Source organism: Pinus tabuliformis, chromosome X, assembly GCF_031772625.1.
Source record: "Pinus tabuliformis cultivar Carrire ecotype Pingquan chromosome X, CPIR1, whole genome shotgun sequence".
Lineage (NCBI taxonomy): Eukaryota > Viridiplantae > Streptophyta > Pinopsida > Pinales > Pinaceae > Pinus > Pinus tabuliformis.
In genome coordinates, this window is record NC_142308.1 from 754205819 (window position 1) to 754218116 (window position 12298).

Below are 12298 nucleotides of genomic sequence, written 5' to 3' on the forward strand. Positions count from 1 at the left end.
GGTCAAACAGAAAAACTCATTTATGCTTATTCATACAATTTTGATTAACATATTCGTATGCTTTGGGATTCCTATTACGATCCATTGTTGTTGGTAAGAATTCAGGGCACATCAAAGAACTTAATTGTAATGGCTCAGCCTGGCTCAAAACAATTTAAAAAAGAAAAACAAATTGTATCTATGGAGGCAATATTAAAGAGTCTATTTTAAAGAATCCATCTAGGGCTTACCTCAAGATACATATTCAAGGCTCTATAAAGCACATCATAGGAATCAATGGCATTATCTGTCAATGACTCAAGAAGCAATTTGAATTTGTAGGGCTTGAGATTGACATCGGGGGCCACCTCTGTAATATACTTGTTCATGAGGCTACCCACCCTCTTTAGCCGACACTAGTAGAAAATGCCAAAAGTGGGCTCGGCGGTGCCCATGCGCAATTCAGGCACAAAAACCATCACTTGATCCATGAAGAAAATCTACACATATCTGAGAACAAGATCCACATCATAGAGGCAACCCATCCCCAAGGTGCAGGAATCAATATGTTATCCAATGTAGCATTGTCCAACTGTGATCCAATCATATTGTCTAGTTTTTTCCTGCATAATTTAGAGGCTTTTAACACAGTGGCCACTCTTAGGTTCCCAAAAAAGATCATGCATGTGACTGCTGCTCTCTCCAAAATAATGAACAAACCCACAGCAGTTTCGAGATCTTCCCTTTGCACTTTCTGGGCATAGTCGCGCATAATCTGCTCGTCCCTCCGACATTTTCTCTTGGGGGATATGGAGCTATAGCCAAGCATTCGGAAAGTGAGACTTTAGGTAAATATGAAATAAATTTGTTGATAACCCAGTTGTCCATTCTCACAGAGCAACCCATCTTGCATGTGACTGCTACTCTCTCCAAAAGAATGAAGCAAACCCACAACAGTTTCAAGATCTTCCCTTTGCACTTTCTAGGCATAACGGTGCATAATCTTCTCATCCCTCCCACATTTTCTCTTAGGGTATATGGAGCTGTAGGTAAGCATGGGCAAGGGAGACTTTAGGTAATATGAAATAAATTTGCTGATAACCCAGTTGTCCATTTTCACAGAGTAGCCAAGTTCATCCGCAATTCCAGTACCAACTGCAGCAGTTCGTTCTCGTGATTCAGTTGTTGATTCAGCAGTTTCACCCATTGAACCAGTAGCAGAGATAGGCACAGTAGTAGAGTCATATATCAACGAAGCAATAGCATGGTATATAGAAGCAAAGGCACAACCAGTAATTCCAAAAGCAGTCGATCCAACACAAGCAGTTAAAGCTCCAACAGTAGTTGTTTCTGATCAAAATGTAGGTGTTTTTTATCGAAAAGAGGTCAGGGTGGAAGAAGCAGTAGAGCGAAATGGAACCAGTAAGACTGCTGCTCCACGAAGGTATGCATTTTTGTTATAATTGTGTCCCATAACAATTTAACGAATTATTAATCTAAGGGCACAAAAAACTTTAATCGTCTAAATTCAGATCTAAAGCCACAGATAGAGACACAATAGCAATTTGGGAAATGGTTTTCAAAAGGGAATGCCTTACAGCATAAATAAACACATTCTATTGATATATATATATATATATATATAAAATAAACACATTGATATATTTAAGACATTAATTTTATTAATAACTATTAACTCCATACATGCCAGCGTCTGGACAACGGTATGTATCATTAAAACTTTTGCAACTACAAAAATTATTACAAGTTCTCTTTTACAAATATAAACATGATTTCTCCTATCCAATAGATATTATTGTACTATATATAGGCAGCCTTCGACCATTTCTACATCCCACCATCACAGTTATTTTGCATAATTAGCCTGCATAACAACAAAGATAAATGAGTTTAAGATCTTTTATATCATTTCACACCTGGGCAATGCAATAAAAGAAAAAATGTATAAAAGATGCATTGTGAATCAACTTTATGCATAGTATGTATCATTAGAATCAAGCTACAAGTATCCTTTTGTACGTTTCAACAATTAACTTGGGATTGGATACTATTTTCGCATATCCTTCAATCTTATGTAATTCTTGTATTCAAGGCAGAATACTATTAAGAATTTTTATCACATAAGAAAAAAATCTATTTATAAAAATCGAAAACCAATCATTTTTGCACCTCACTGGAAATAGGGAGTAATGAAAATAAAAGAGAATTTTAACTTGCATGAATCCATTTCGATAGTTTCGGCCTACCAGCTGTGGTATCATAATTCTTTAATGCAGGAAACACAACATGAAATCTTTCAACGAAAGTACCATACGCAATATCAACCTATAGTGATGGTATACATCTCTAAATTGTCAATTGGGATGATAATATAATATAAGGTCAAATGGCAAACAACATATAAATATGGCGTACCACACTGAATTCACCAAAAAGGAAAGGCCAATCAGAAAACTTTCCGAGAGCATTTTCCAAATAATCAAGAGCAGGCCCTGTCATTATGGGAAGTGCATTTATATTAATCCATACTCTTAATAATACATTGAATATAAGACATCTTATTCAAATGTATGAGATGGCTTCTGAAAAATTGTTCTTACCAACTTCTTGTGCAGTCTCAGAATCCGTCTTGGTCAAAGCAATGAATGCATTTTTTGTAACTGTATCTGTATACTTCAGTAACTCATTTGCAGCCTCTTTCTTCGCAGGATCCTGTTTAATGGAAAGAAAGTTATAGAGCATAGACTTTGGCAGTGAAGCTAGACAATAACTCCTAAAGGTATTACAGCTCACATTCCAACCCTACCCTGCTTCCCTAAAAAAGTCTTTAACGGCTTCAACATTATAAACTAAAATTGACAAATACGAAGTGCCTGACCATTGAGACACTTTGATTTAGCTAATGACCTAAATTAACAATATTCAGGTAGGGTAACACATACCGTGGGAAAAAGTTTAGGTCCTTCAAAATTGTTCTCGAGATACTCAAGTAAATCCAGACTCTCTCCTGTGACCTTGCCATTGTGCTCAAGAGAAGGAACCTGAAAAATTCAATATAGTGAGTTATTTACAAGTGTCGCTCTATATCTTGCCGACATTTGGCCCTTTTGTAACATTTGACATTTGGAACTTCTATTTCTGCACGTTCCTTGCTTGAAAGATTAGTGATGATCACACAAAAACACACAAGAAATAGGTCTTCCTAGCTGACTAGGAATGTTAAAAGGAATCCAAAATCTGTGTTGGTCTTTCTTATTCCATGCCCAAATTGTAAAAGGCTAAAACCGTGATGATCAAAAACTCATTGCAGCCTCTCAAGCAACAATGAGAGGATGGCTCATAAACTTGGAGTAGCATTTGAACTCTAAGCTTCAAACCTATCAGGACACAGTGAGAACTGTGTGGATCTTAAGCTTGGAGTTGCATCTGAACCCTAAGCAAAAGTATGTTATCTCATAAATCACTTATCAATTCAAGTTGCATTTGACAACATACTAATTTGTAGCCAGCACAATGCACATATATTAAAATATTTGGGTTTGTGGCAAGATAGACACCAAATTTGGCAAGGTAATAATCTTATCCAGCTCATGCAATAACCCTATGATCCCCACCCCAATTTACTTGGTCATAGATCAAATCTACTGAGCCAAAAAGAATACTCTATCAATTAATAAAAGGTTGCTATACTGCTTGTTAATGTGCAAGCATGTTCCCTTTTACCTAAGCTAAGGTAAAATGAGGACCAACCCATCTAGTTTCTCTTTTGCATCTACTTGGATCAAGATAAGAAACTAATAACAAAGTTTGTACACTACAGGCCCTAATTACATAGCAATTAAAGCATGACCCAAATAGCGGATCCAACTGCCCTTGAGTGACTAAAAGAAAAATAAAATTAGATAAACATGGAAACAAGAGCCAACCTTGTTTGGAGGATAAACTAATAACAAAGTTTTTACACTACTGGCCCTAATTACATAGCAATCAAACCATGACCGAAATAGCGGATCCAACTGCCAACTACCCTTGAGTAACGAAAAAAAAAATAAATTAGATAAACATAGAAGCAAGAGCCAACCTTGTTTGGAGGATAAACTTTCTCCTTGTACCATGCTGGTCTGTCTTGCAAATCAATCGTAACTATCTGAATCTCACTAAGACCCTGCATTTTATTTTCAATCGTTTCAGTCATTGCATAATGGTATCTTATATCAATAGAAGAACTACCCACACAAAATAGGGGATCAGCATGATAAAAACCTTGATGTTCCTGGCACTCCAAACTCGCTGAGCATATGGGAATGTCACACTGATATACAATCTGCAAACCCCAGATCAATTTCAGTATTTAATCGCTAAACAGAGTATGATAGTATACACATTCCAACAGAAAGTGATGATTTAGATATAGTAACGATAAATATTTAGCTACGCACCTGGTCGTTCCATCAAACAATGGAGGAGGCTCCAATTTGGATGTGAGAGCAGGTGGAATTGCATAGCTGCAATCGAGCAACACGATGCCACAGAAAGTATTTTGGTAAATCGGGTACAAGTTTGGATATAATAAATTAAATATATAATCAAGAAATGTAGTGACTTATAGTGCTGCCATCTTAACCTGGTTGCAGTGTTCTGGTAGTCATCATAGCCATTTTCAAACCACCCGCTACAGTGTTCTGAGAGACCTTACTGCATACATGATTGTTTCTTTTAGATGTCTATGCTTCCTATTACCATGGAATATTGACAAAGTTAGATGTTTCCACTGATAATCTCCGCAACCCATAATAGTCCATCAATGATGCCAATTTTCTTCCAATCAGAGAAGCATTAAGGTCCGAGGCAGCTTTACCACTCGAAATCCCCTTGAAACGAGACCGTAGATTGACATTGATATATTTAACATATTAATTTTATTAATACTATTAATTCCATACATTCCAGCGTATGGACAGTGGTATGTATCATTAAAACTTTTGCAACTACAAAAATTATTACAAGTTCTCTTTTACAAATATAAACATAATTTCTCCTATCCAATAGATTTTATTGTACTATATGTAGGCAGCCTTCGATCATTTCTACATCCCGCCATCACAGTTATTTTGCATAATTAGCCTGCATAACAACAAAGATAAATGAGTTTAAGATCTTTTATATCATTTCACACCTGGGCAATGCAATATAAGAAAAAATGTATAAAAGATGCATTGTGAATCAACTTTATGCACAGTATGTATCATTAGAATCAAGCTACCAGTATCCTTTTGTATGTTTCAACAATTAACTCGGGATCGGATACTGTTTTCGCATATCCTTCAACCTTATATAATTCCTGTATTCAAGGCAGAATACTATTAAGCATTTTTATCAGATAACCACAAAATGTATTATAAAAATCGAAAACCAATCATTTTTGCACCCCGCTGGAAATAGGGAGTAATGCAAATAAAAGATAATTTTAACTTGCCTGAATCCATTTCGATAGTTTCGGCCTACGAGTTGTGGTATCATAATTCTTTAATGCAGGAAACACAACATGAAATCTTTCAACGAAAGGACCATATGCAATGTCAACCTGCAGTGATGGTATACATCTCTAAATTGTCAATTGGGATCATAATATAATATAAGGTCAAATGGAAAACAACATATAAAGATGGCGTACCACACTGAATTGACCCAAAAGGAAAGGCCCGTCAGAAAACTTTCCGAGAGCATTTTCCAAATAATCAAGAGCAGGCCCTGTCATGATGGGAAGTGCATTTATATTAATCCACACTCTTCATAATCCATTGAATATAAGACATCTTATTCAAATGTATGAGATGGCTTCTGAAAAATTGTTCTTACCAACTTCTTGTGCAGTCTCAGAATCCGGCTTGGTCAAAGCGATGAATGCATTTTTTGTAAAAGTATCTGTATACTTCAGTAACTCATTTGCAGCCTCTTTCTTCGCAGGATCCTGTTTAATGGCAAGAAAGTTATAGAGCATAGACTCTGGCAGTAAAGCTAGACAATAACTCCTAAAGGTATTACAGCTCACATTCCAACCCTACCCTGCTTCCCTGAAAAAGTCTCTAACGGCTTCAACATTATAAACTAAAATTGACAAATACGAAGTCCCTGACCATTGAGACACTTTGATTTAGCTAGTGACCTAAATTAACAATATTCATGTAGGGTAACACATACCGTGGGAAAAAGTTTAGGTCCTTCAAAGTTGTTCTCGAGATAGTCAAGTAAATCCAGAATCTCTCATGTGACCTTGCCATTGTGCTCAAGAGAAGGAACCTGAAAAATTGAAAATAGTGAGTTATTTGCAAGTTCCGCTCTATATCTTGCATACATTTGGCCCTTTTTTAACATTTGACATTTGGAACTTCTATTTCTGCACGTTCCTTGCTTGAAAGATTAGTGATGATCACACAAAAACACACAAGAAATAGGTCTTCCTAGCTGACTAGGAATGTTAAAAGAAATCCCAAATATGTGTTGGTCTTTCTTATTCCATGCCAAAATTGTAAAAAGCTAAAACTGTGATGATCAAAAACTCATTGCAACCTCTCAAGCAACAGTGAGGGGATGGTTCATAAACTTGGAATAGCATTTGAACTCTAAGCTTCAAACCTATCAGGACACAGTGAGAAGTGTGTGGATCTTAAGCTTGGAGTTCCATCTGAACCTTAAGCAACAATATGTTCTCTCATAAATCACTTATTGATTCAAGTTGCATCTGTCAACATACTAATTTGTGGCCAACACAATGCACATATATTAAAAGATTTGGGTTTGTGGCAAGATAGACCCCAAATTTGGCAAGGTAATAACCTTATCCAGCTCATGCAATAACCCTATGATCCCCACCCCAATTTACTTGGTCATAGATCAAACCTACTGAGCCAAACAATATACTCTATCAATTAGCAAAAGGTTTCTAGACTACTTGTTAATGTGCAAGCGTGTTCCCTTTTACCTGAGCTAAGGTGAAACGAGGACCAACCCATATAATTTCTCTTTTGCATCTACTTGGTTCAAGATGAGAACTAATAACAAAATTTTAAACTAGAGGCCCTAATTACATAGTAATTAAACCATGACCCAAATAGCAGATCCAACTGCCCTTGAGTAACTAAAAGAAAAATAAAATTAGATAAACATAGAAATAAGAGCCAACCTTGTTCGGAGGATAAACTAGTAACAAAGTTGTTACACTACGTGCCCTAATTACATAGCAATCAAAACATGACCCAAATAGCGGATCCAACTACCCCTGAGTAACTAAAAGAAAAATAAAATTAGATAAACATAGGAACAAGAGCCAACCTTGTTCGGAGGATAAACTTTCTCCTTGTACCATGCTGGTCTGTCTTGCAAATCAATCGTAACTATTTGAATCTCACTAAGACCTTGCATTTTATTTTCAATCGTTTCAGTCATTGCATAATGGTATCTTATATCAATAGAAGATATACCCACACAAAATAGGGGATAAACATGATAAAAACCTTGATGTTCCCGGTACTCCAAACTCACTGGGCATATGGGCATGTCACACTGATATACAATCTGCAAACCCCAGATCAATTTCAGTATTTAATCGCTAAACAGAGTATGATAGTATACACATTCCAACAGAAAGTGATGATTTAGATACAGTAATGATAAAAATTTAGCTACCCACCTGGTCGTTCCATCAAACAATGGAGGAGGCTCTGATTTGGACATGAGAGTGGGTGGAATTGCATAGCTGCAGTCGAGAAACATGATGCCATGGAAAATATTTTGGTAAATCAGGTACAAGTTTTAATATAATAAATTAAATATATAATCAGACAATGTAGTGACTTACAGTGCTACCATCTTAACCTGGTTGCAGTGTTTTGGTCATCATCGTAGCCGTTTTCAAACCACCCCTTGTAGTATTCTGAGAGACCTTACTACATACATGATTGTTTCCTTTAGATCTCTATGCTTCCTATTACCATGGAATATTGACAAAGTTACGATGTTTCCACTGATAATCTCCACAACCCATAATATTCCATCAACGATGCCAATTTTCTTCCAGTCAGAGAAGCATTAAGGTCCGAGGGAGCTTTACCACTCGAAATCCCCTTGAAATGAGACCGTATATTGACAATATACTCATGAAATACAAAAGAAAAAAACAAAAAAAATAAACAACAACAAGGATAAGCGAGTAACCAAGCCATGATTGAGTCTTCCAGCCCTTGAACAGTAGGGTCATATCTCCCGCAACTGAAAGCATAAAGAAAAAAACAACAATATAAAATGATCATGAAGTTCACAAGAACCCACATGGACTTTCAATGTTTTCTTCTTTGCCTTCCCCATGGCAAGAAGAAATACCCAACAACAAACCCCAGGATCACAGCTATAAAAAAAACCCCATTGAAAGACATCACTGCTAACATGAGCAAGTATCCCAGCCCTGCATTCAGACCAAAAACGACAGATTCCCTGACCCTAAATCCAAGTGCTCTAAGGTTTCTTCCAATCAAAGGAGCATTGAGGTCCGAGGCAACTTTACCACTCGGAAGATCCCCTTGAAACGAGACCGCAGATTCACAATATACTCATGAAATACAGAAAAAAGAAATACAGAAAGAAGGGTAAGCAAGTAACCAAGCCATGATTGAGTCTTCCAGCCATCGAACAGCAGCTTTTGCAGTAAAACATTATGTGCATCATCTTGGAGGTCTGGAGTTCGAAGCCAGATGAAACCCTTTTCGAAAATTTTGCTAGAAATGCCCCTAACAGATCCAGTTCAGGGCCTGGTCCTCGATATTGAGATAGATACAAAGTAGACCATTGCGATAGGGTATATTCTTCTCCAACTTATCCAAGACTGCCCCCGCCCCAGCATGTATACAGAAACCCTCAAATGCAAGCTTGAAATCAGGAATATACGCCTTGATTTTCATCTTCAGAAGTTTTCTTCCCACACCAAAAACCGTTGCTGACCCAAATCAAACAAGAAGATAGAGATACGAAAATGTGAGAACCAGGATTAGAAAATAGGAAGCAAATGCAAAAATCTGCGAACTGGGGATTGGGCTCCAAAAATCTGAGAATCCAAACCAAGAATGGTCTGAATACCGCCACCCACTTTGATATACCCATAAAATTTCACCGTGTCGCTTGAGACCTCAAAGCGAACGACTCTATTGCAGTGTTTCTTCACTGATGATCTAATGGCTGGAGATTATTTAATCATCTAACAATCCATTTAATGGCCCACGTCGAGACAGGGTAGCATGGAGGGTAGTTCATTTCAGAGGGAACACCTTACGGCGTAAATATTTGTACAAAAATATCACCAAACATTTTAATGTTTGAATACTAGGGACTACTAAGATTCGCCAAGGTTTCTAAGATGTAAGATAAACTTCCATCCCTAAAATTTTCCCTGGTCATCATGTACCATCTCTTCATATATTCTCTACTATGTTGAACACTGATAAAGATAATGAAGAAGAATTGATCTAGAGTGAGTCTTAAGATGTTACCACTGTCCATTGACAAAATTCATTCTATGGGTAGAACCCCAATCAGAGTTGATCCCAAGTCAAGTTGTTTAACACCATGCATTCTAGACATAGGGAGTATGAAAGTACATGATGCATCCATCGGTATTGTTTTGGTCCCTATCCACTTTTCCCAGTTCATTGGCCGGATGAGAGGTACTTCCCATGAGTCCTGGACTACATGGGTAGGATGTATCTTGGGGTAATAGCAAGGAAAAAATAAATCACATTCTACTGACAACTGTTGAATTTCCATGATCTTGGGTCTAGGTTAGAATCTTAAAATATCTAATGCTACCAAGCAGAGAATCTCAACAAGAACTACTTCACACAATGGAAAATGTAAAGCAGTAAATCACATGTTCACAAGTATACACAATTTTTAACAAATATTGTACAATAATGTACAACCTAATCTTCATTATATTAAACCAAATTTGAATAATACAATAGTCTATGGTATAAAAGATACAATGACAAAATTTGTTGGAGCTTCAATTTCATATCTTGGCTTGTCAGTCCTTCACTTTCGTACTACTCACTAGCTTCCCCCTACTCCTTCAAAGGAAAACAAATCGAGACTCCAAGAGGGTTTCCACCTAACACTGTGCATGTCACTTCTGCTGCATGTACATGGGTTTTTCAATCTTGTCTCTAGGTTGGCCAATTCTTGAGCTCCAATATACCTTCTAGTAGCCTCTTTCTTCCATCAAAGAGCTAATCATAAGGCTGCAAACTTCAACCAATCTTTAGCTATCTTCTTCACTTCAAGATTGCTAGTCTAGAGCTACTTTGGGCATCCACACATTACCCTACAACAGTCCAAATATGCCCAATACTACACTATTAGGTTTTCTCCTGAGATGGACACTTCACCGCAATGGAAGTTCCTCCACATGGAACTAATAGGATGCAATAAATATGATCCAAATTCGTCACTTCCATGACCCAACAAACACAAAATGTTGTTTCTCCAAGCCTGCTTTCTATTGTGATTAGTTAGGGATTGTTCTTGCTGCAACAACCATTCATCTACCAACACAGGAAAACTTGAATTTGTTATGGCTGTTGGGACAGGAAAAAGGTATGATTCCTCTTCATAAAATGCTTTATTTACCATTCATCCTTATACGATTATCTTTGTTTATAGATTAAAATGAGGAAAATGTCGGCTAAAGTTGGGTGAAAGAATTTGGTGACAGAATAGGCAAATATAGTACAAAATACTGATTTTTTTGCTATCTTTGTATGCAGAGATGCGACTGGGCAAAAGTCATTCAGTTGGCAGAACAACACGAGACCATAAAAGGTAAAATCTACAGCATCTTGGGCAGACAAGGAAGAGGGAGATCAGCTCAAACAATGCTATTTTATCACATGATTAGGTTACTCTTTTATGTTATATATAGGTCCAAAAGGCAATTAGAGACAATTCAGACTTTGATAATTTGTAATAATTCTTTTTGAAAACATATACACTATTATCTCAGTGACTTTATAAGTTGTTACTTGCATTAATGAAAGAAGGTTGCGTTTGATACATCTTCATATTCTGAGTTCTTATTAAGCGGAGGCTTCTAGCGACTTTGGGCGCGGTCACGAGAAGTCCTACTGCTCCCCTATGTTATAGTTTTTGTATTTAGTCTGTGCTATTTATTTAAATGTTTAGTCATTGGTTATTTCATTTATCATAAATATTTGTGATCTTGATTCATACTGTTGTTCAATTAGATTCAGAGTGAAGCCATGTGACATACTTAAGTAGTGATTTGATTGGAATGAGTGAATTAGTGTTAATAGGAAATTGCTATTCATTTCGAATTGATTGTTATTTAGAAATCCTTTATAGCTATTTGTCATTCAATTGTTGTTTTTTGTTCAATTATCGATTGTCATTCAATTGCTAATTGTTGTTCAATTACCGATTACTGTTCAATTACTGTTGCTTTTTAATTGAGAATTGCAAGATTAAATTGGGTTGCTATAGATTAACAGTGACTTTCAATAGTTATAGTTTCTTTCCTTGATTGAGTAAGTTAGTCTTAAGTCCATTTGAACAATTCTAAGTGTGATTCTTATTTTCATTCAGTTTCAATTGATTTCAGAACAAGTTTCATAGAATTACAGAGTGTGTCAAGAGTATTTCTTCCATAGATAGTTCTTTCTAGAATTGTGTGAATTGAATTGAAGAATTAGCCATTAGTGATTGCAATGATTCATCATTAGATAACCTCTATATTCATTGCATATACTATGCTGACACTCTTGAGATAAAAATACTTAACTCAGGTTGACATCTAATGCAGGGATTGAGATTTCTTGTAAAAGGATATATTAGTGAGCCAAAATTTTGGCACCGTTGTTGGGGAAAGTGTTTCAAGTGATTGTTTTTATTTTTCCTATGAAAGAATTGTGTTTTAAAAATGGAAGGTAAGAACCTACATAACTAGCAAGTAAAGTGCTTGCTCACCTTCCTGCTTTATAGCAAAACCTTAGAGGTTAATAGGAATTTGTTTTTATGAATGACTAGAAATAAAAAATAGAAAAAGAGCAGAATCCTCCACCAAAACCCACAAAACCCAAAGGATCGGTGAACCTTGGGAGAACGAAATTTATAGATGAAATCATAAGAATAGCAGAGTCTTAAGCACCAGTAGGATTCTAGGCTATACCTAAAAAAAGTTCTATCATATTCCCTCAAGCAACAAGCTCAACATCTACAGCTTACGCTAAGATTAAAA

The 12298-nt window shown here is 36.4% G+C and overlaps 1 protein-coding gene and 1 pseudogene across 2 annotated transcripts; both read right to left on the reverse strand.

The window, feature by feature from the left end:
• Nucleotides 1–1846: 1846 nt before the first annotated feature.
• LOC149142069 (glutathione S-transferase L3-like) lies at nucleotides 1847–4792 on the reverse strand. Its single transcript, XM_089451394.1, has 10 exons — nucleotides 4741–4792; nucleotides 4440–4602; nucleotides 4264–4324; nucleotides 4082–4165; nucleotides 2943–3041; nucleotides 2601–2712; nucleotides 2416–2492; nucleotides 2220–2325; nucleotides 2004–2083; nucleotides 1847–1864 (listed from the first exon to the last, which is right to left on the reverse strand). Exons 1-10 carry the CDS (start codon nucleotides 4790–4792, stop codon nucleotides 1847–1849), a joined length of 852 nt encoding a protein of 283 aa, XP_089307520.1.
• Nucleotides 4793–4952: 160 nt separating this feature from the next.
• On the reverse strand, nucleotides 4953–7773 carry LOC149142070 (glutathione S-transferase L3-like; annotated as a pseudogene). The gene is made up of 9 exons (XR_016265091.1): nucleotides 7691–7773; nucleotides 7517–7575; nucleotides 7333–7418; nucleotides 6202–6300; nucleotides 5860–5971; nucleotides 5675–5751; nucleotides 5477–5584; nucleotides 5264–5341; nucleotides 4953–5124 (listed from the first exon to the last, which is right to left on the reverse strand). The product of XR_016265091.1 is annotated as a glutathione S-transferase L3-like (transcript).
• Between the last annotated feature and the right edge of the window lie 4525 nt (nucleotides 7774–12298).

Coding starts and splice junctions, on each gene's coding strand:
- LOC149142069 (XM_089451394.1), bottom strand. CDS start 4,792: ATGGGTTGCGGAGATTATCAGTGGAAACATCTAACTTTGTCAATATTC. Junction 4,325..4,439: donor TTGTTTGATGGAACGACCAG/GTGCGTAGCTAA, acceptor TGGGGTTTGCAG/ATTGTATATCAGTGTGACAT. Junction 3,042..4,081: donor AAGTTTATCCTCCAAACAAG/GTTGGCTCTTGC, acceptor TGAATTTTTCAG/GTTCCTTCTCTTGAGCACAA.